At 48.4% G+C, this 18,932-nt stretch overlaps 1 protein-coding gene across 6 annotated transcripts in view; it reads left to right on the top strand.

Moving 5' to 3' along the window:
* Window positions 1-17,366, top strand: part of NRP2 (neuropilin 2) — an 89,017-nt gene extending 71,651 nt beyond the window's left edge. For 2 of the 6 annotated variants that reach the window (XM_014880314.2, XM_014880315.2), the window contains exons 16-17: window positions 13,241-13,309; window positions 13,924-17,366. In XM_014880314.2, coding sequence (XP_014735800.1) covers window positions 13,241-13,309; window positions 13,924-14,228 — 374 coding nt within the window. In that variant the 3' untranslated portion in view covers window positions 14,229-17,366. Of the gene's footprint in view, window positions 1-2,814; window positions 5,729-13,240; window positions 13,310-13,923 lie in introns of those variants that run through there. The other 4 variants (XM_014880316.2, XM_014880317.2, XM_014880319.2 and 1 more) reach the window with 2 other exon arrangements.
* The last annotated feature ends 1,566 nt before the right edge of the window (window positions 17,367-18,932 follow it).

Below are 18,932 nucleotides of genomic sequence, written 5' to 3'. Positions count from 1 at the left end.
ATGTTGGGAATTGGCTTCGTTAGGGCTTAGAGACAACTGAGTGTGATTCCTTAATGACTTCAGTTGCTAAATGAACTCTCCAGACTTCTGCTATCTCCTCAGCAGGACCATGCAGTGCGGAAATGGGGGCTGAGGAAGGGCTCTGCACCACCCCTCATGCTTGAAGCCCTGGCTGGGACATCTGGAGTGGGTCAGGGCCAAGCCAGGGCTGTTCTGAAGCTGCAGCCAGCTTGAGTTACCCCAGGAATCTTTCCCACAAGCAGGATCATCTACAGTACATCCTACTGCTTCCCTCCATCCCCAGGCAGGCAGAGGGCAGATGGGGAAGGGGCAGGGGCTGCAGGCTGGGCACTATGGCACATGCTCCTCTCTGGCCAGACCCACTCACCCTTTGTGCACTCAGCCTTCCACTGGGCAGTGTACAGCCATCAGGAGGAAGCCTTCCTCCCGCTCTCTTGAGACTCAGGAGCTGTTGTCATCCCTGACACCTGCCCCTCTCCCCATCCCAGCTTTCACCAAGGGACCTGGTGCATATCAGTGGTGTGAGAGGCTGTTTGTCTGTAAATCTCTTGCTGGAACAAGGTGCTGTGTAAGCACAGACTGTCACCAAGTGTAAACACAAGTGGCCTCTACACAGCGAGCATACTCCCATGATATCCCTGGGGGTCAGCCCTGCACCCCGTGCTGTCAGGCACAGGAGAGGTGTTGCTGATCCATAGGGGATGGTGATGGGTCACGTTGGGGTCTGGGCCAGCTTGGCCAGCTGGATCTGTGGAGGGAGACATTGGAGGGTTATCAGTGAGGCTCAAGGCAGCATTGAACATGCTCAGCCTCACAGGGAGCTGGCAGCAGCCCCCATGAGATGTCCCACACTGCCACCCTCATGCAGACGGGTGAGGGCCAGCAGCTGCTCGGGGAGGTGCAGGGATGTGCTGCTTTCATTCCCCCACACCAGCATGGCCAGTGGAGTTAGGGAAGGAGGTCAGAGGGCTGCCTGCTCCCTACCTTTGCCATCCTCCACACACAGCCCAGCCTGTATCCCCCTTCTGCAGGCACTGTTGAGGGGCAGGAGGGACAAGGCCATCCCCACTCCTGATGGTGAGGGGGAGCTGGGGTGAGACAGGTTGAGAGCAGCGTATCTGGCAGTTAGGCTTCTCCTGAGACATCCGAATTTCTTGCCTACAATGACAAATACGTGGGTGGTTCCCAGCCTCCTGCTCTGTAAAAGCAGGATTTGTCTTGCTTGTGTGGTTTTTTCCTAGCTTTTGAGGTGAGGTTTTTTTGTTGTAGCTATTCATCTGGGTGCAGTGTTCTTGGTTTTAGTCCCAGTGCCCAGGTTCTGGGGAATGGGGGAGGGCCTTGTGAGTGGCAGAGGAACCATCCTTTTGCCTGATCTCCTATGTCACTAGCAGCAAAGCCGTCACCATCCCAAATTTCCAGCCAGTGACTCTGCTGTTAAGCAGTGTTTGTAGGGGAGGATAGAGGCTGTGCTGCAAGATGCCCTTGCTACTGGCAAAGCTGAGTGCATCCTGCACTCTTTTGTATTTTCCCCTTGGCGTCCTCCAAGTCTGCTTAGCAAACCAAGCTGGAGTTTAGTTAGCACAGAGCTCAACAATGTGCTGACACCAAATTCAGGAGCCCACAAAGTTCTGCTTGCCAGCACTGAGTCAGGAGGCTGCCCCCCACTAGCCAGCCAGGGTCAGGAGGAGAGGGTGAGCACGGGAGGGGGATAAATGTGTCCAGCAGCAGAGCAAACCCTCCTGAGTTTCACTGGGGACTCCAGCCCCCTCGAAGTAACCAGTAAATAAACGTGTGTAAAAATACATCCCTCCCCAGTTATTTACAGCTCGCCCCCAGTGTTGCTGGGGAGGTGAGAGCAGCGAGTGCAGGAGCGGCAGCAGAGCGGTCCTGCCGTGGGCGCGCACGGAGCCCGGGCTGCCCGAGGCGCGGATGCGCGGGGCTGTCCTGGTGTGACCTGCAGCCACAGCAGCCCCGCAGCCCTGCCCTGCAACGCGACAGCAGCAAGGGCAGGAAGGGCTGACCATCGCTGGGCTGAGTCTGGGCACTGCCTGCCCGCGAGTTCAGGGGAGGCAGGTGCTTTTCCAGCCTTCCCAAGGTGTGTTGCTTTATCAGCATGAATTCATAGTCCTGGCTTGATGAAGCTGCAGAGAGCGTGAGTTGTCTGAATATTGGGTTGAATTTTGCAGCCCATGTCCTGTAAATAATTATAACCATCCCTTCTCGCTTCAAGTAGTAAGGAAATCTGTGTAGTCTGTGAATGGAGCACCTAATGAAACTAGACCTGTGTGCAGAGTGCTTTCAGACAGAGAACTTCGGTGTCTTTTCAGTAAAAATGACAAATACTTCTCCCTGTAATCTCTTTCCCAGTCTCCTGTGGTAACTTCCTCAGCCATCTGAGATTATGATATTCTTCCAATTATGAGCGTGATGTGTTTTGTCACTGCTTGACAACATCTGCCATGTGGAGACAAAACCAGGTGGCTGATCTGGAAATGGCCAAAATAAAGAAGGAAAAAAACATTCGTTGATGCCAGAAATAACAGTAATAATAGTGGATATGGAATTTGCATTGCGATCCAGGCAGCCCGTTAATTAAAAGGGAAGAGAAAGGCCCTTGAATATGCGGGCTCAGCAAACGCCAGGCTGTGCCCTCCCCTAGGAGCACGCCCTGTATCTGGAGGTGGCTGTGGGACCTCGTGTTGCTCCGTGCTGTACTCTTGAAAGCATGTGTGTTTCTTCTTGTGCATCTGCATGCCTCCCACCTAGCAACCCTGTTCTGTGTCTCCTCCCCAGGGGCAACCCTCCTGCCAGGGACCGAGCCCACAGTGGACACGGTGTCAGTGCAGCCCATCCCAGCCTACTGGTATTACGTTATTGCCGCCGGAGGTGCTGTTGTGGTTCTGGTCTCCGTCGCGCTGGCCCTTGTGCTCCACTACCACCGGTTCCGCTATGCGGCCAAGAAGAGTGATCACTCCATCACCTACAAAACCTCCCACTATGCCAACGGGGCCCCTGTGGCCGTGGAGCCCACCCTAACCATAAAACTAGAGCAAGACCCCAGCTTGCGCTGCTGAGAGCCGAACAGGAACGAGAAAGCAAACAAAACACAAAACAGACAGACAGACAAATACTAAGACTTCAAATACGTTGCCTCAGTTTTGCACTTTTTTCCTTACCTAGCATACGTGTGAACTCTTAGATATCTCCATCCCTTCTCCGTCCCCCAGCCCTCCCCGAATCTTTTACAAACTCTAAACTAATGCTGCATCTTGGATCGCCAGAAGAGACACACCACCCCTTCACTTCAGAAGTGAACACTCCCTTTCTATTACTTTTCAAGGATACTTGGGGTGTCAGGTGGAGGTTTATTTTGTTTTGTTGTGTTTGTTTGGGGAGTAATTTTTTTTTTTTTATTGGTCAGCTTCTTTGGGTTTTGGGGTTTTTTTCTCCTCCCAGTAGGCAACCTGCAAGGAACCCAATGGTGAGCCTGGAAGCTTGTGTGTGAGGCTCGTGTGCATGCGTGCTAAACCTGCGTGTGTGAGTGTGCATGGGACTGCGTGTGTCTGACTGCCTGAATGTATATTTAGAAACAGCCCCTTTTTAATTTGCTTGTTGTTGCTTCTACTTGCACAGGGAATGCTTTTATTTTTGTTTTTGTTGTTGTTGTTGTTAATTTTCCCTCCTTCCCACCTCCTCTCTGGAAGGTCTGGGACATGTTTATGGTGAATGCCCTGATTTGTTTACTTGGGGAAGAGAGCAATGCTTTTTTGTTGCCTTATCTAGCTTTGGCTGGGTTTCTTGTTTGATAGTGTTAATGTTTTGGGTGCAAATTGAGAAGAGGCCAGGCTGGACAGTAGGAATGTCCACCTCGGATGGCTAGAAGAATCCAGAGAGGTCCATAGATGTTCAAAAAATAAGATCTCTCAGTTTTATTCTTTCTGCAGCCAACATGATAACACAGCCATTGTTTGGAAGAGGGAGGGGAAGCCCTCCTCTTCCCCCACCTGCAAGTGAATCTATTTAAAGTTGCCTTATATCAGAGAAGCTCATAATGAATGTTTTGTTTGTATCTGTTAAAGCCAGCCTTAGGGTAACACGTAGACTTCAGCAGGTCTTAGTGGATGCTAAATACTGTAGTTTCTTGAGAATTGAAGGTTTATTTATTTAATAAGTATCCTCGCTCTGGGTGCTGATGGTTTTGCTTTTACATGGGGAAGGGGGAGAGGGCTCCTCCTTGTCTTTCTGCTAGAAATGTTCAAGGGACAAGTATAGTTCCCCTTTCTGGATTTGTTTATTTTCCTTCTGCCCAATCCATAGCTGCTGAATCATAAAAATTGCCCGTTGACTTTCTAGAATGTCAGTTTTGCGTTTGCTAATGTTCTGCTTCTTAGAGCACCAGTAACATCTAGCAAGCCAAGCCCAGCCAGTGCGCCTGGGGGGCCCAGCTATTGCTGCTGCTTTAACTGGGGAGGCGAGGAGGAGCCTCCACAGCCTCCGACTGTTGAATGGCCCAGCGTATTGTAGTGGAAATGCCTTATATAAATTACTGAATGATGACATGCAAATGTGGTTTGAATTGTTAACCCTAATCTGTTTGCAGGCAAAAAAGTACCTCCAGTGAGCAAGGTTCTCCATCTTGTTTGTGTCCATCTGTAATGAGTGATCAGATTCTGTCCCCCCTTTCTAAACTTGCTAGTGCCCATCCCTCCTTTGCCCGTTAATATTGCATAAAATGAATCAAGATGAGCAGCTCTGTTAACTTCCCTGCAGTCTTGAGCTGCCTTTTGTTCTGGGAAAAAAGTAGAAATACAAACTGTGCTGAAGTGGTATTGACCCCTGTTGCAGCATAACCCTATCCCCAGGGGATGTCTGTCAATGGGGGTGTCACTCTATCCCCCTCCTTGCCTTAATTCATGCAGCCAGTTTCAGTTCCCCATGCTGGTTTCACACCAGATTTCAGTGGGATCCTCTCAGCTGCAGCAGCAAGTGTCTAAAACAAGCAGGGAGTGCAGAAAAGCCCAGGGTGATGTGCCATGGTGAGCACGTCAGGCATGGTGGGTGCTCAGGGCACCACTGCACATGGGCCTGTCTCCCCAAAGTTTTTGAGAGCAGCAGGGACATGCCTGTCCTACAGGACTAGAATGGACCTGGGAAGCTCCTGCCACCTGGAAGGCAGTGCCATTGAAAGGTCCCGGGAGAGGGGCTTCCAGGGCCAGGGTGCTTTCACCATGAGCCTCCTCATCACACAGCACTGGTGTTGCAGTGCATCTGTTTTGGGATGTGGAATCCCATCTCCCTCAGTCAGCTGCAAATTAAAACAGATGTGAAATACTGGCACGGGCTTGCTGCATTTTGAGGTCAGCCCAAGTCATGTCAGCAGATGATATTGTCCCGTTTCCAAAGTCAGTTCAGTCTCTCTAGTTCAGACGATTCTCACTTTGATCAGGTTCACCCCTACATACTTAGCAAGTGTGCATTGGTGTGTCAGAGAGGAGAATGTGGCACCCTGTCTTTCAAACCAAAATCACCAAAGACAAAATAGAAGGTCACTTCAAGATTTTTACTCCCAGTTCTCCCCTGCTCCTTGAGCCCTGACATCCCCAGCGTTGCCCAGTTGCCTGTGTGTGAAAAATATCTTGTGGAAATTTGAAATTCTTTGAAGATGTATTGTGTGGAATGTAATAAAATGATGATATTTTTATACAAATATCTGGGGTTTTTCTTTCTTCTTCTTTGCCAATGAGAATGCTGTTGGTTGAAGCAAAGCAGAGTTTCAAAATTCTTTGGAGCATCGGGGCTATCTATTCCTTTTAGCCAAGTGAAGCTCCAGTTCCTGCTGTGTGCAGACCCAGCTCCCAGCAGCACAGCTGCTGTGTGCTCCCTTCACTGCACTCAGGATTGGGCCATTAATAGCAGCTTTTAGATCCATTACATTTGTACCAGTCCTTATGGGAGTTTTGGAAGGCTGGACTGACTCTTGGGATTGTTTGGGGTTTCACCAGTGTTGCCTAAGTGCTAAATTGCTCAGTGTGATTATGCAGAATTTCTCCAGCTGGGGCCCCTGGAGACAGGACATCCGACTTTCCCGGGTCCCTGGGGCTGGCCTGGCTGCCAGCTCAGCTGAGCTGCACACTCTGGCCCTGAGCTCAGAAAAAAATGGGTAAGCCATTACCAAAATTAATAATGAAAGCAGCAATGCTTTCCTCTTCTGTGCAATCCCTGTTTCTGTGTGTCAGACTGTGCAGGGGACCTGTACGGGAGTGGCCCAGTTGCCACCGCTCTGAGTGTTTGGACAGGTGTATGTCCCCTGCTTTCCCTCCACCTGAGTCTTCCCAACTTGTTACAGGGACCTCTGCTGCAGCAGTTCTGCTTCCCATCTTCCCTAGGTGCACCTTTCACCCCTTCAGCAGAGTCAGCAGCATTACATTTCATGTGAAATATATTTTACTGCAAGTTTCAGAGATTTTTCCTTCCCTCCTTCATTTATTTTCCTTCTCTCATTTTCTTTACCCTGGCATAAAGCTCAGCTTTGCAATGAAACTTCCTGACTTTACTAGGAATTCAGGCCATCAACAAAAAAATAATTCAAATGTGATTCCCTCACACTGGCTATTCAAACACAAGCAAAGCTGAGGACTCATGCTGCTTTTTTGGGAGAGGGCTCTTTTTTTTTCTGTAATTGTACAGCAAAGCAAATTACACTTGTAATTTGCATTTTGTACACTTCAGCGACTGTTCAAGCAAAATTCAAAACAAATATGCACATGTGAAAAACAGGGAGGGAGAGATTGACTGATGGCTTCCCAGCAAGGAAGAAAAAAATTCTGTGAAGTAAACAGACGAAAAGGGAGAAATCGTTCAGGATTAATTATTCTGTACGTGCACCACAGACAGATTGGCCGGAGAGTTGGGTGCTGCTCAGGCTGCAGCACATCCTAGGGAAGAAAGCAGCTAAAATTAGCATTCTTTGTTTAAGGAAATAAACACAGCTTAGTGTGATTTTGATGCAAACTCTTTTGCCAGTATCTTCAGGCATTTAAGTGCCTACTTAAAAAAAAAAAAAAAAAAGGAAAGCTTTTTGGGGAGCAGTGGGGGCTCTATTTCTCAGGGAACAGCATTGTGTCCTGTGTGTCACGGGGGGCTTTGGGCGTGGCTCCCTGGTGGTATGTGCTGTGATGGTGTTAATCTTTTTATCTTATCTCTACAGTTGGTGTTGTGTTGAAGGAGCAGAAGGGAGTCTGTGGGCACTCTAAGGAGCACTGGGGCAAAGCCAGCGCCTAATGGGGGTTTGAGAGAGGGAGCAGTGGCCTGGCAAAGCAAAGGGCGCTGTGGGAAAGGCTGTGCTGTGCCTTGGCAATGTCAGCGTGCCCGAGATGGCTGATCGGGCAGGCAGGCTGCAGAGCTCATTCACCAGCTGAAGGACTAGCCACACAGTTGGGTCAGCCTCCTGCCAGGACAGGCACCTGCAGGATGACACTTGGCACAGGAATGGCAGAGCTGCTTGCCCTCTGGGCTGTGGGGCTGAGGTTGGCTTTTCCTGGCCAACCTGGTGGAAATGCCTCTGCTGCCTCGTGCAAGGGAACGAGGTAGAAAAAACGGGCTCTGCATGGGGCTATGTTTGGATTTCTCTCCCTTTAGAAACCCTGCGAAAACCTACTGACTTTAGCAGGGCCAGCCCGCACTCACCCGTGTCAGGGTGGCAGAGTGAGGCGTGCAGACAGCAGGCGAGGCCCCGAGGCGAGCTTGGACAGCCACTTGGCTTTCTGCCACAGTTCCTCCATCAGTGGCTTTGGCGGCTCTTAGCAGAGACTGCAGGCGTGACTGCCAGTTTGAGGAATCGTGTCGTTAGCCACTGCACTGTAAAAACAAACAGCAACACCGGGGAGGGTGATAAACATACCAGGATGCCTCAGAGCTGCCAGCTTCTCCCCCAGCTCCCAGCCCTTGCATGGTGGCAGCGGGGCACAGTGCCGCCCTTGCGCCGAGGAGCTGCTCTGTTTGGGGTAGGTGAGCTCAACACAGAGCACAGAACCTGCATGTCAGCTCCTTACCTAGGTAGTCCAGAGCTAAGAGAGAGAGAGCAAGAGGATTACGCTGTGTAATGCCACAGTCATGCCATACACACACATGCCACCACCACTGCTTCCCTGGCCTGGTGCCGCTGCTGAGGAGAGGTGCAAAAGCAGGGCTGGAGAAAGGGCCAGGCTGCCAAGAGGGGCTGTGTCTGCAGCAGGGAGGGCTTGGCAGGGTACTCATTTTGGGTAGCCACCTTGGCCATCTGCCAAGCGTGCAGCAGGGCCAGGTGCCACACATTGGAGGGCAGCATCAGGGCTGGAAATAGCTGCCTGCTCATGGCCACCTCCACAGCAAGCACTCAGCCAGCTCCACGTCTCCAAGTGCTTTTGGTGGGGGGGGTCTTCACCTGGCCAGCCATACTTTCCCACCTTATCTTTATATGGGAAGCCCAAGAAGTGCAAGAGGCTCATGCACGTCCCCAGTTTGACAGTGGTTCTGTGGTGGTCTGAGGTGTGCACAGTTGGCCACCACCAGGGCAGCCCCAAGGCAATCTGAGAATAAGGTCCAGCGGTTCCAGCACTGCAGAGGGAGGCCAGGCCAGGGAGTGGCAGCTTGTTTGCTTTCTTTAATGCTCAACTGTAGCCAAAGCACTGTTTTAATTTGAAATTTGGCAGGGATTTATCCCTTCTGTAAACTAAATTAGTCCTGTGTTTCTGGAGGAGTGGGAAAGAGAGAAGTGAGGTGGATTTTCAGCTGGAAATAGAGCAATGGGGGATTCAGAGGGAGTGTTTCTGCCTGGAGCCTGTGGGGCTGCTTTGAGAAGTGCTTCTCCACTTGCCGAGGGTGGGAGGTGTCACCCCCAGCCCCCGGGGCTCCCAGCCAGAGGAGCAGCGCTGCGCCGCCGCCAAGCAGAGCAGTGTCAAGGCGAGGCCACGGCGGCTGCTCTGCTGTGTCAAAACAAAATGATGTGTGTTGGAGTCACACTATTGCTGTGGAGAGAAAAGGACTGGGAATGAGCAAAGAGGGAAAAGCAAGGATGAGAGCGGAGCTGGAGCTCTCTCTCTCTCTCTGCCAAGACTGGGAAATGGCAATTTCTGACCCCGTTTTCCTGGCTTTGGCTGCATTTAATGTTTCAGACCCTCATGGGCACTTGTTTGGCGGTGTACCTCCTACGCTTCCTTCACTGGGCAGGATAGCACTGGCCAAGAGGGATGTTGTAGCAGCAGGAGAGAGGGGTGAGCATGTAACTGGCTGCCCTCGAGTCCTTTCCACAGTGGGGAAACAACCATGTGCTGCTTATTTCCCCAAATCAGCAATTTGTTTTTCTTCCTCCTACACACTCTGCTTTTTTGTCCCAGCAGGCACAGCCACAGATATTACTGGGAATGAAAGACTGTAGGGAGCAGAGCTCACAAAGCACCCATCACCTGGTGCATGGCTTTCAGCCCCAGAGCTTGTGGACCCCTGCAGAAAGTGGGGAGCAGGAGCACAGGGATGGTGGGACTGCATCTTGGGTGCTCTCCAGCCCAGGCTACCCTGTGCCAAAGTGGCTCTAGGCACTTATAAGATCTGGAAATTGCTGCAAGATTGATGTATTGTTTGGGAAAGGCACCTCCTGCTGAGAGGCTCATTTTGTTCAGCCAGAAAGACTCCAAGAGGCACCACAGATAATCTGCAAACGCCTGTGTGTAGAGAGAGATGCCAGGTGATAGAGCTCTGCCCCAGGGTGATTGAGCTCTCACCAACGACCTGGCAGGAGGCACTGACTGGTGCCTGGACTTAAACCAGACAAAGTCAGGCTAGAAAGAAACTATTTTTTTTCTTGACAGTTGTCATTTGCCTTGGAAGAATGTGTCTAGGTTCCAGCAATCAGGGTTGGGTGTTTTCTCCAAAGCAATAGCTCCTGGCTTGGTGTGGAGGTCTCGGCCAGAGGTGGTGAGTGATGCTGCTGTAAGCCATGCAGGAGGGCTGGCATCGACCACCTGTGGTGGTGGGAAGTATGTGCCAGGCCATAAGACATGCTGAGCTCAGCTTAGGAGAGGTGAGCTGCCTTGGGGAGGCCTGGAGAACTTTCCTGCAAAAGGCATGTGTATGTCTGTGGTGGGACACCAGAGAACCTTGTCTGCTCTCCTGCCCCCCACGTCCGCCCTGGCACAATCCCTCCTACCCCTGCTACTATTTTAAAACAGATGTACTCTGAAACTCTTTAATCTTTGGAAATACTAATTCTCTCCTGCTCTCCCTCCATGTGAGTTCATACAAACATGGTACTTAAATTAGCCCTTGTCTGATTAGAATTTTATCTTTCTTTTTTCAGGTCCCATGAATTAGCCTTTTAGCTGGCAGTGCTCTCAGATCCAACAGATAACAGCCTTTCTTGGCATCCGGCTGTTTCAGCATCATTGCTAATATCATCTTTTGGCCATCACTGGCTAGATGCTCACAGGCATCATTTGGCACACGGGCTTTTAAAATGGCCTTTCACTCAGGAGAAAATCATTCCTCATATTTAATTACAGTTTCCCCCTAACTTTCTTGACTACCTTTCTCCACAATATTTTTCCTTTTTAAAATACAAGGTAAATTGTGCCTGAAATCTGCTCTTTAACTAAGCGGCTTTCCACAACACAGAGCAATGCACTTCTCCCATTTTGCCCACCAGCTTGCAGGGCTTTTCTGGGGATCACTTTCTAAGCGAGTTGTCTTCTGTGGCCTGCTCCACTTGTTACAGTATTGCTGAGACTTGTCCCAAAGGAGCCTAACTGATGACAAACAGCAGGCTGGATTCTGTGACAGGCTAGATTCTAAATCATCTCCACTAGGAACTGAATTGAGACCACCAGCTTCAATTCCCACAGACACCCACACAGCCTGAGCTGATTCAGTTAATGACTCGAGAAGCCCCAGTATGGAAAAAGAAATGTTGAATTATATTTTTCTAAAGCTTTCTAGAGGGTGTAGAGCCCTGCATGATAACATACAATCAAATAGCAATGAAATTGCATGTGAGGAACAGAAGAATGAGGGCCTGAGGAGGAAAGAAAATGGGCAAGTAGGAAGATATCATTTAAGCAAGACTTAAGAGTTGTATTAAATGCATGGGGAATTGAGCAAATCACTAGAAGAGTAAACAGATTCTGGGCTGGGCTTTTTGTATAAATGTTCTCTCTTTTCAAGTTTTCCCAGTGCTCCTTCCTTTCAGGCTGGAAGAACTGGTGTTCTCTTGAAAGTGTTGATTAACCAATACTTTTTTATTTCTGGCTTTTCCCTCAAGGTTACCCTGGGAAATTACAAAAGGATCAAATTGCTAGCTTGTTCTCACACAAAATTTAGAGCAGCTACAATATGGAATGTCAAATGACTTCCAACAGCCTTTCTCCACACATAGACTCCTTGGGCAGATTGTCATCTAATTCTGACCTCTGCTCATCTTTGAGCAAGATACACTTTCTGTAGGGTTGTGTGGATGACACGGATGGCAAATCTCACTGCTTGTCTTCCAGTGGGTGACTAGCAGTTCAGACGTCTCTGTGTGTGAATTGCTTTGCAAGGTATTTTTCCACATGTTTGGTTCTAAATGTTTGCAAGAGGCCCTCAGGCAGTTCTCCCAGCCCTAAGATGTTGCCATCTGGGCCTGTCAGTTCGAGAACTGTTGAAAAATCATGTGAACTCTCCGCTAAAGTGAGGATTTACAGAAGGCAGTGTGCACCTGTGTTTCTTCGACAAGGTACCAGCAGCCTTGAGTCAGCTTAACTACCTGACTCACTGAACGCAGAACTCATTGGCAGGAGGGGCAAGTGTTGGGCTGTGAGCCTTCCTGTTGCCAGGTTCACTTGCAAATTCAAAGAAATCCCTTAATTCTTTGGATGCAGATACAATTGTGCCCAAGGAATGGGAAGGTATCATTAACAGCAGCAGAGGATCACTGCTGTCAGGGGTCAGGTGGTATTGGAGCAGCATGGCTTTCAGCACAGACCCCACTCTGGAAGTGAACCTTGAAATGTTGCTGGCATGGATTGCCTGACACAGTTGTCTGGCATAGAAAAAAAATGTATTTGGCAATTCAGGAGGCCTCTTCAAGTCCTAAATATCCATGCAAATATGCAGAAATATTCTTTTATAAGGTTTTGAATAATTTCTTTGCATGTGGCTTTTTAGGTACAAGTTACAATCTTTAGTTTTGATTGTTTGTTAGTAACCTCTTTAAACTCTTCTTGCCATTTTGGCGCGAGACAGAAAGTAATCTTGGTTCCAACCACAACTACTTCCAAGGTGTGACTTCTATCACTTTCTCGTCCCTGATTTTTTGCATTCCTGATCATTTCGAGACACCTTCTCAGTTGAGGACCCCAAGTTACAGTCAGCTTTGAAAACTCTTCACAGATTGAAATGAAAAGACATTTTCTTTTGGAAAAGTGGAAAAGAGCCATGGTAACTGTATGCAGAGAAAATGATAGGAAGACTGCACAGGAAAATAACTCACTTCTGCTCAGATTATAATATGTGCATTTGGTTACTAGTCCTTGGTCTGAGCTGAACAATAGAAAGAAATATCGCCACTAAAAGGAAGTTGGATCAGGGAAATGTTAACATAAGGACCTAGATATGGGCATATCCATTTGCCTCTCTCTCCATTTCAACCAGCTTTTGCATTAAAACATATAATGAAGATACATAAATTCCTCAAATTACTGTAAATTTATCTGAAACCCGAAGAGGAACTGGGTCGTTGAAGCTCTATATCAAGTCAGACATATGGGAAAAGATGAAAAATAGAGTATGTGCTAAATGGATCCAGCATTATTGGCAAGTAATGACAGGCACTAAGATCCTATTCAGAGGTGTAAGGGTAATACCCATGAGCATGTTAATAGTGAATTATGGCCATTATGGAGGCACCAGTGACAATATTTTAGTGCTAATCAAATTGTCTGGTTTCTTTGCTTTTTGCTCACTCTCTTTTCTCCTTAAAAGCTGGTGATTTGGTGGTTATGAAATGTGACATAGTGTGAAGACCCTCTTCTCTCAAGTGTGCAAGAGTTTTCATTGACTTTGGCCAAAAGAAGAAGATAAAGAGTTCCTCCTCGTTCCACGAGGAAGAGCCTTGCAGTATTTTAACATTTACTTTCTTCTGACTGGTCTTACCATGATGCCCCCAGAAGGCCTCTTTTAACAAACAATGCTTCCCATTTTGTTGTTCCAGTGAATTTCCCAAGAATGGAGGATGACTTCCCAAGCTCTGAGCAAGACTTTGAAGACAACGATGATCCAGGTTGGTGTCCAATGCCACATGGACAATTCAGCTGTGGCAGCTTGTGTTTCAGCATCAGATGCTAAGATGCTAAGATCAGCTTTAGTGGTGTTAGGAGCTAGAACACACTTGAGAACATACATTGAAGTGGTGGCTTAGTGTTCAAAGGCATTTGTTTCCTTTTCCTGTTTTCCTTTTTCAACAGCCAGGAACCTTGCAAAGTCAGTGTATTGTATTTGTGTTAGGACAGGTGAAACTGATCTTTTAAGCATTAATTGCTGCTTGCATGGCATTTTGACTTGTAAATAAAGAAAATTAAGGCTGAGACCTGTGACAGATTGATTCCATAGTTATGAACCTAGTGGCAGTGGAAGGGCCAGAGTTTCAGTGGGTGTAAAATGCTTGCATGCTATGTCAATAATTCTGATGTCTGAAAATTAATCAGGGTGCCTAATTTTCTTGGTAGTGTGGTGCTTTACATTATATCTAGACCTGGGTTAGTGAATCCTGCTGAAATATTCCCATATATATACTTTAACTCTTGTAAAGCCATCATAACACCAAGTGAAAAATGTATAAAGGTGAGGGGGGAATAAAAAGTGATCCCTGGATAATAAATGCCCGTTCCACTGCAGATTACTTTGGATCGGATAGGAACGACACACTGTTCTCTACTAACTCTCCAGGAACCCCAAAGCTGGACAAAGAGAAAAGCTGGCTGTACACCCTGGATCCCATCCTGGTGACCATAATAGCAATGAGCTCCCTCGGTGTCCTCCTCGGGGCCATCTGCGCTGGTTTGCTTCTGTACTGCACGTGCTCGTACGCCGGGCTGTCCTCGCGGAGCTCCACCACGCTGGAGAACTACAACTTTGAACTGTACGACGGCATCAAGCACAAGGTGAAGATGAACCACCAGAAGTGCTGCTCGGAGGCCTGATGGGTGCCTGGGGATCACCCTTGGCATTGTGCCCGGTGAGGTGGGCTGGCAGGGGGGTACTTTTTTTGCTGTTTTCTATGGGAACTGAATGCCATAACAGGGAATGAGGGGAGCAGGAGTGAGGGGAGGCACTGCTCCTGCCACCAGGTCTTGCTGCCGGGTCACACTCCACCAGGACCGAGTGGCTTTCCTGCAAACCAGACTGTGCCGGGTGACGGGGTCTGAGCCCCTTGTTTGTTGGTTCATCTTCATTTTTTGCTGATGTGAGTGGCTGGGATGTGGTGAGGGAGCCTGGTTTACCTTTTGGATGTGAGAAACTAAATGTTGATTGTTATTTCCCACCTCCTTTCTCTGGTAAGTTGCTGAGAAGGCTGAGGGATTTCTTTAGAAATAACACATACACACACGGAGCCTCTGTCCATTTTAGACTCCATCCAGATATCATTGTAGGGATTTGTGCACTTCACACTAAGAACAGGAAGCTGTAGTTTGCAGTCCTGAAAATGGAAGCATGTTGTTACCTTCAACTTTCCTTCTCCTGGTAGCAGGGGAAAGGTGGGATACTGGCTTTACTGTCAACAGTAACAACAGCACTTTCTGAAATCATTAAGAAAGAAAATAGAAGGGAAACCCTATGTGTAGAAGCACCTCTTTGAGAGAAGCTGAAGAGCCTTAAAGTGATTTGTGAATAAGAGCCATTTATTAAATCCAGATCTTTGATTGCAACAGCCGAGGCCTTCGTCAGGAAGGCCTTTATTTGAATCTCCCACCCCTCTTGAGCCTGCCATTTTTCTTTTTATTATAATGAGAAAATTGCAGCAAACAAAAGATAGAGCCTGTCAGGTTGCTGGCACTTAGGGAATGGCTTTGGGAAGGGGGCTTCACTTGGGGTTTGACTTGAGGTACAGTGCTGAGGCCTCTCTGAAGTTCCAGGAAGGGAAAACAAACAGGGAAGGAGGCTGGAACCATGCCCACAGCCCTGGAGCCTGGCCATGGTGCCCACTGGCACCCCCTCACCTTCCTGGTGCTCCCCTTCTCCCTGGAGCTGGGCGGTGTGAGCTGGTGCCATCAGCACCACTGGACCAAACAGCTGCTGCCACATCCCCTTTGGAGCAAAATTGTCATGCTCCTGATCAGTAGCAAAAACCCCAAGTTCTATCTATGAGCTATGTTGTTTTTGTTTTTTTTACTTTGAACAAGTGCCTTAGAAGTATTTTCCTCCAGCTGATGATCAGTGCTGTAGCAAACAGCAAGTGAGGCCTTCATCCTTCCCCACAAAATGCTCTTCTTCACTACTTTCTGCTGGTTAAACCCAACAGAAATCTGGTCCTTCTACTTTAAAATGGTCTGGCTACATTGTGTGGCAGCTGGTACCTCTCCACTTTACCACTGTGCTGTGGGAGAGGAGTGTTATGAAAACAATTGAATGGAGAAAAAGAGTTGAAACGCTGAACCCCAAACCAATGCCTTCATTTCCAGTTCACTAAAAATGGATCATTTCTATCAGCTTGTCCATACATAAATAAGAAACCTTTCTGTCGCACTGGGTTTGCTTTTCCAGGGGCTCTTTGGTAATACCTGGCATATCCTGAATTTTACATTTTACCTGGCAAGTAGTTAGGTTGAGGATGTCATTATTTTCCTCACCAACTGCAATTGACAAAGGTGTGATGTGTTGTGAAGCTCAGTTTGCCCAGCCCCACAAACACATCGTGCAGGAGTCCAGGTGTTTGCGGACACAAGCAACATCTGTAGAGGAGATGGTCATGGACACATGAGCAGTGCCACAACTGCTCCTTGGTACTGTGGGAATAGGAACATTTGTCTACTGTTTCATGAAAAGCTCCCTCAGACAATAAGATTTTAGGAAGAAAAACCTTTCCCCACTGTAAGAAAGGTGCACGTGTGCTGGAGGAGCAGATACAGCAGCTGCGTCATCAGAACATCCACGGCTCGTACACACACGCAGAGATGCGCTCACACAAAGGCCTTCATTTCTATAATTCACACTGTGCACCCGACAAAAACTGAAGTAAATGTGTCTCTGATTCTCCTTTCGAATCACCTTATTTCTTTTGGCGTTTTTCACAGACAAATTCCACAGAGGTGTTATTTTACTGTACAAAAGAAACAGAGGCAGTGAGAGGAAATGTACCAGACCATTTCAAAGCTGGATTGCTGCTGCTCAATGATTTTATCCCCTTCAAATCACCAGAGAGGGGAAGGATGAATGGAAAAGGACCATACAGTAGAAAAGCCAACTTAGGCAAACAATAGGTGAAAATATATAATTAAAAAGGTGATGTTATGGTGTCTAGTAGGCGTACAGAGAGAAGAGTTCATATATACATATATTCAGAAATAGTGTGTTTGCACACGCACGTGAATTCTCTGTATGTATCGTGTATGTGACTAATTCCGTGGGACTGACTCGTGTTAATGTATCTCTTGATCTGGGGCAGGAGAGTACTGCTGACCTTGGCACTAAGGTGGCACGGGCCCAGCCAAGCGCCCAGCCCACGTGTCCCGCTGGCCCCTGGCAGCTGGGACAGGGCCCACGTGTGAGCTCGCCAGGCGAGAGAAGGCCGACAATGCTGCACAGCCAATACCTCACTTACCTCTGCCGGGTGCTTTACTGTTCTACGGAAAACTGTGTTTGATTGTAACTTCAACAGGGAGGGGAGAAAAAGTCATCAGTGCGTTCAATTCATTGCGTCCTCCTCTGCAAATAGATTAGGTTTGCTGATTGCAATTCCCTCTGTGAAATTCAGAAAAGAAAAAAAAATCAGCATTAATGCCTTTGCTTAAATGGGCTGTTGCCTCCACACACTTCCCATGGCAGGACATGTTGCTAATGGGCGGGCTGGGTGACTTTGTTTTGTGGGAAGGTGTCGGAGGCGAGCATGGGAATTAAACCATTAAGAAATTATATGCAGAAATGGAAATTCTCCAAGGTTTGCAGTTCAAGGTATTTGACCATTTACTGGCTGAGCCAGGACTTACGGACTTAAAGAGCTTTTACTGTGATTCTTCGGTGTAACAAACAAACAAAACGAAACAAAAAATAAAACTGTGTTTATATGATTTGTATAAGAATCTTTGAAAATTACTATTTAATAAACATTATGGTAGAGATTATGTTCCAGTGGCTTTTTTATTCGTGAAATAGCTGTAACAAGGAAACCAAACTGAAGAAGGCTGTGGGTAGCAGAAGCCCCAGCGAAATGAGGTGCAACTGGAGGCACACAGGGCCATGCCCACTGCTCTCCTTTGCTGTGCACTGCCTGTGCCTTTGGATTATCCCAGCCTGAGTGGCACACCATGGTGACACGGGGTTTTGACCCAGTGCACACACACAGCATCTCCTATCAGAGCTGGGGATGGCTGGAAGCTGCTCTGGCCCAAAAGCAGCACCCTAGAGCAAACCTCAAAGTTGGATGCAGGTCCTTTCCTGTCACTCTGTGCCATGGCCCAGTGCTGCCAGTGATCCCAGAGAAGAGTGCAGTTTTAGGCGAAAAATCATTTAGAAAAATCATTTAGAACTAAAGTGCACTAGTGAGGGCCAGCCTGTTGCAGTTTGTCCACCTCACAAGGGTACAGGTGCAAGTATCCCAGCATATCCCTGTCCTGTTTCTATGAACCTACCAAAGTAAGCAGTGACTGGGATGCTTCAGCCCTGTTCTTCGGCACAAAGACAGTGGGGACTCCTGGCAAACCCCAATGCCGAGCCTGGCTCCACATACTTGTCTTCTCCACCCTCTATCTGCTCTGTCACACTGCCCTGGTGGCAGCCCAGGCCTAGGGGAGCCTCGTGTGTCACAGGGGTCCCAGTACTCTGTAGCAGGCAGCCAGGAGCCACTGTAGGGCTGCAGCCAGGAGAAGCTGTGGGGCTGAACCTACTGCTTGGAAACTCTTGTTTATTTATGGGCATCCTGACAAATGAGAGCCAATCCATCAAGCTCTGGGCACCTTGAGAGCAAATGAAATTTTGCTGCCATCTCCAACACGGTGACCCCCTCCCAAAGCGTCTGTGTGTTAAAGAGGGTCTTTAAGCGATGAAGGGTGGCTGGCAGCTTAGATGAAGATGACAGTGTAGCTGCAACCTTGACAGCTCTCCTCTCACCTAGGAATAAAGAACTGATGTGCAGATTGATACCTGGGGGAGAGGCTGTCAGAGAGCAGGACGGAGACGGCAGATAAGCGATTCAATCAGTGTCAGACCTGTCCTGCCGTAACACCACCTGTAAATCACTGCGCTTTAAGGGGAGCCTTGGCTAACGCAGGGAGCAGAGAGCAGGTAATAGAAACACGGCAGGAAAAGCAGATGTGTGCTCTGGCTGAGGTTAAAATCCTGTGAGCTGGGCTGGAGCTGCTGCCTGGGCACCAAGGGGAGGCAGGCACTCACTTGAGGAAATTGAAATTTTCAGGCAGTTTTTTTCCACACAAGCTGGGATTGCACTTGGATGGGGCTGCTGTGGAGCCGGCAGGATAGGGTGGGACCTGAAGTGCCCTGGTGCACTTGCCATGCACACAAGGGTACCCACTGCAAGCAGAGGCCAGACTGTGGGGAGCCATGGGGGGTGTTTCACATGGCACAAGAGTAATTAGGGGCTAAACAGGCTAATGAAATCAATTTCATCATTCTCGAGCTGCTCCAAGATGGGGATCCAGCCACTCCTGCACATCCCTCTAGAGCTGATTGCA

The sequence above is a fragment of the Sturnus vulgaris genome, chromosome 7 (assembly GCF_052056855.1).
Source record: "Sturnus vulgaris isolate bStuVul1 chromosome 7, bStuVul1.hap1, whole genome shotgun sequence".
Lineage (NCBI taxonomy): Eukaryota > Metazoa > Chordata > Aves > Passeriformes > Sturnidae > Sturnus > Sturnus vulgaris.
The sequence above is the reverse complement of the archived record's forward strand: the minus strand, read 5'-3'. Positions and strand labels throughout refer to the sequence as shown.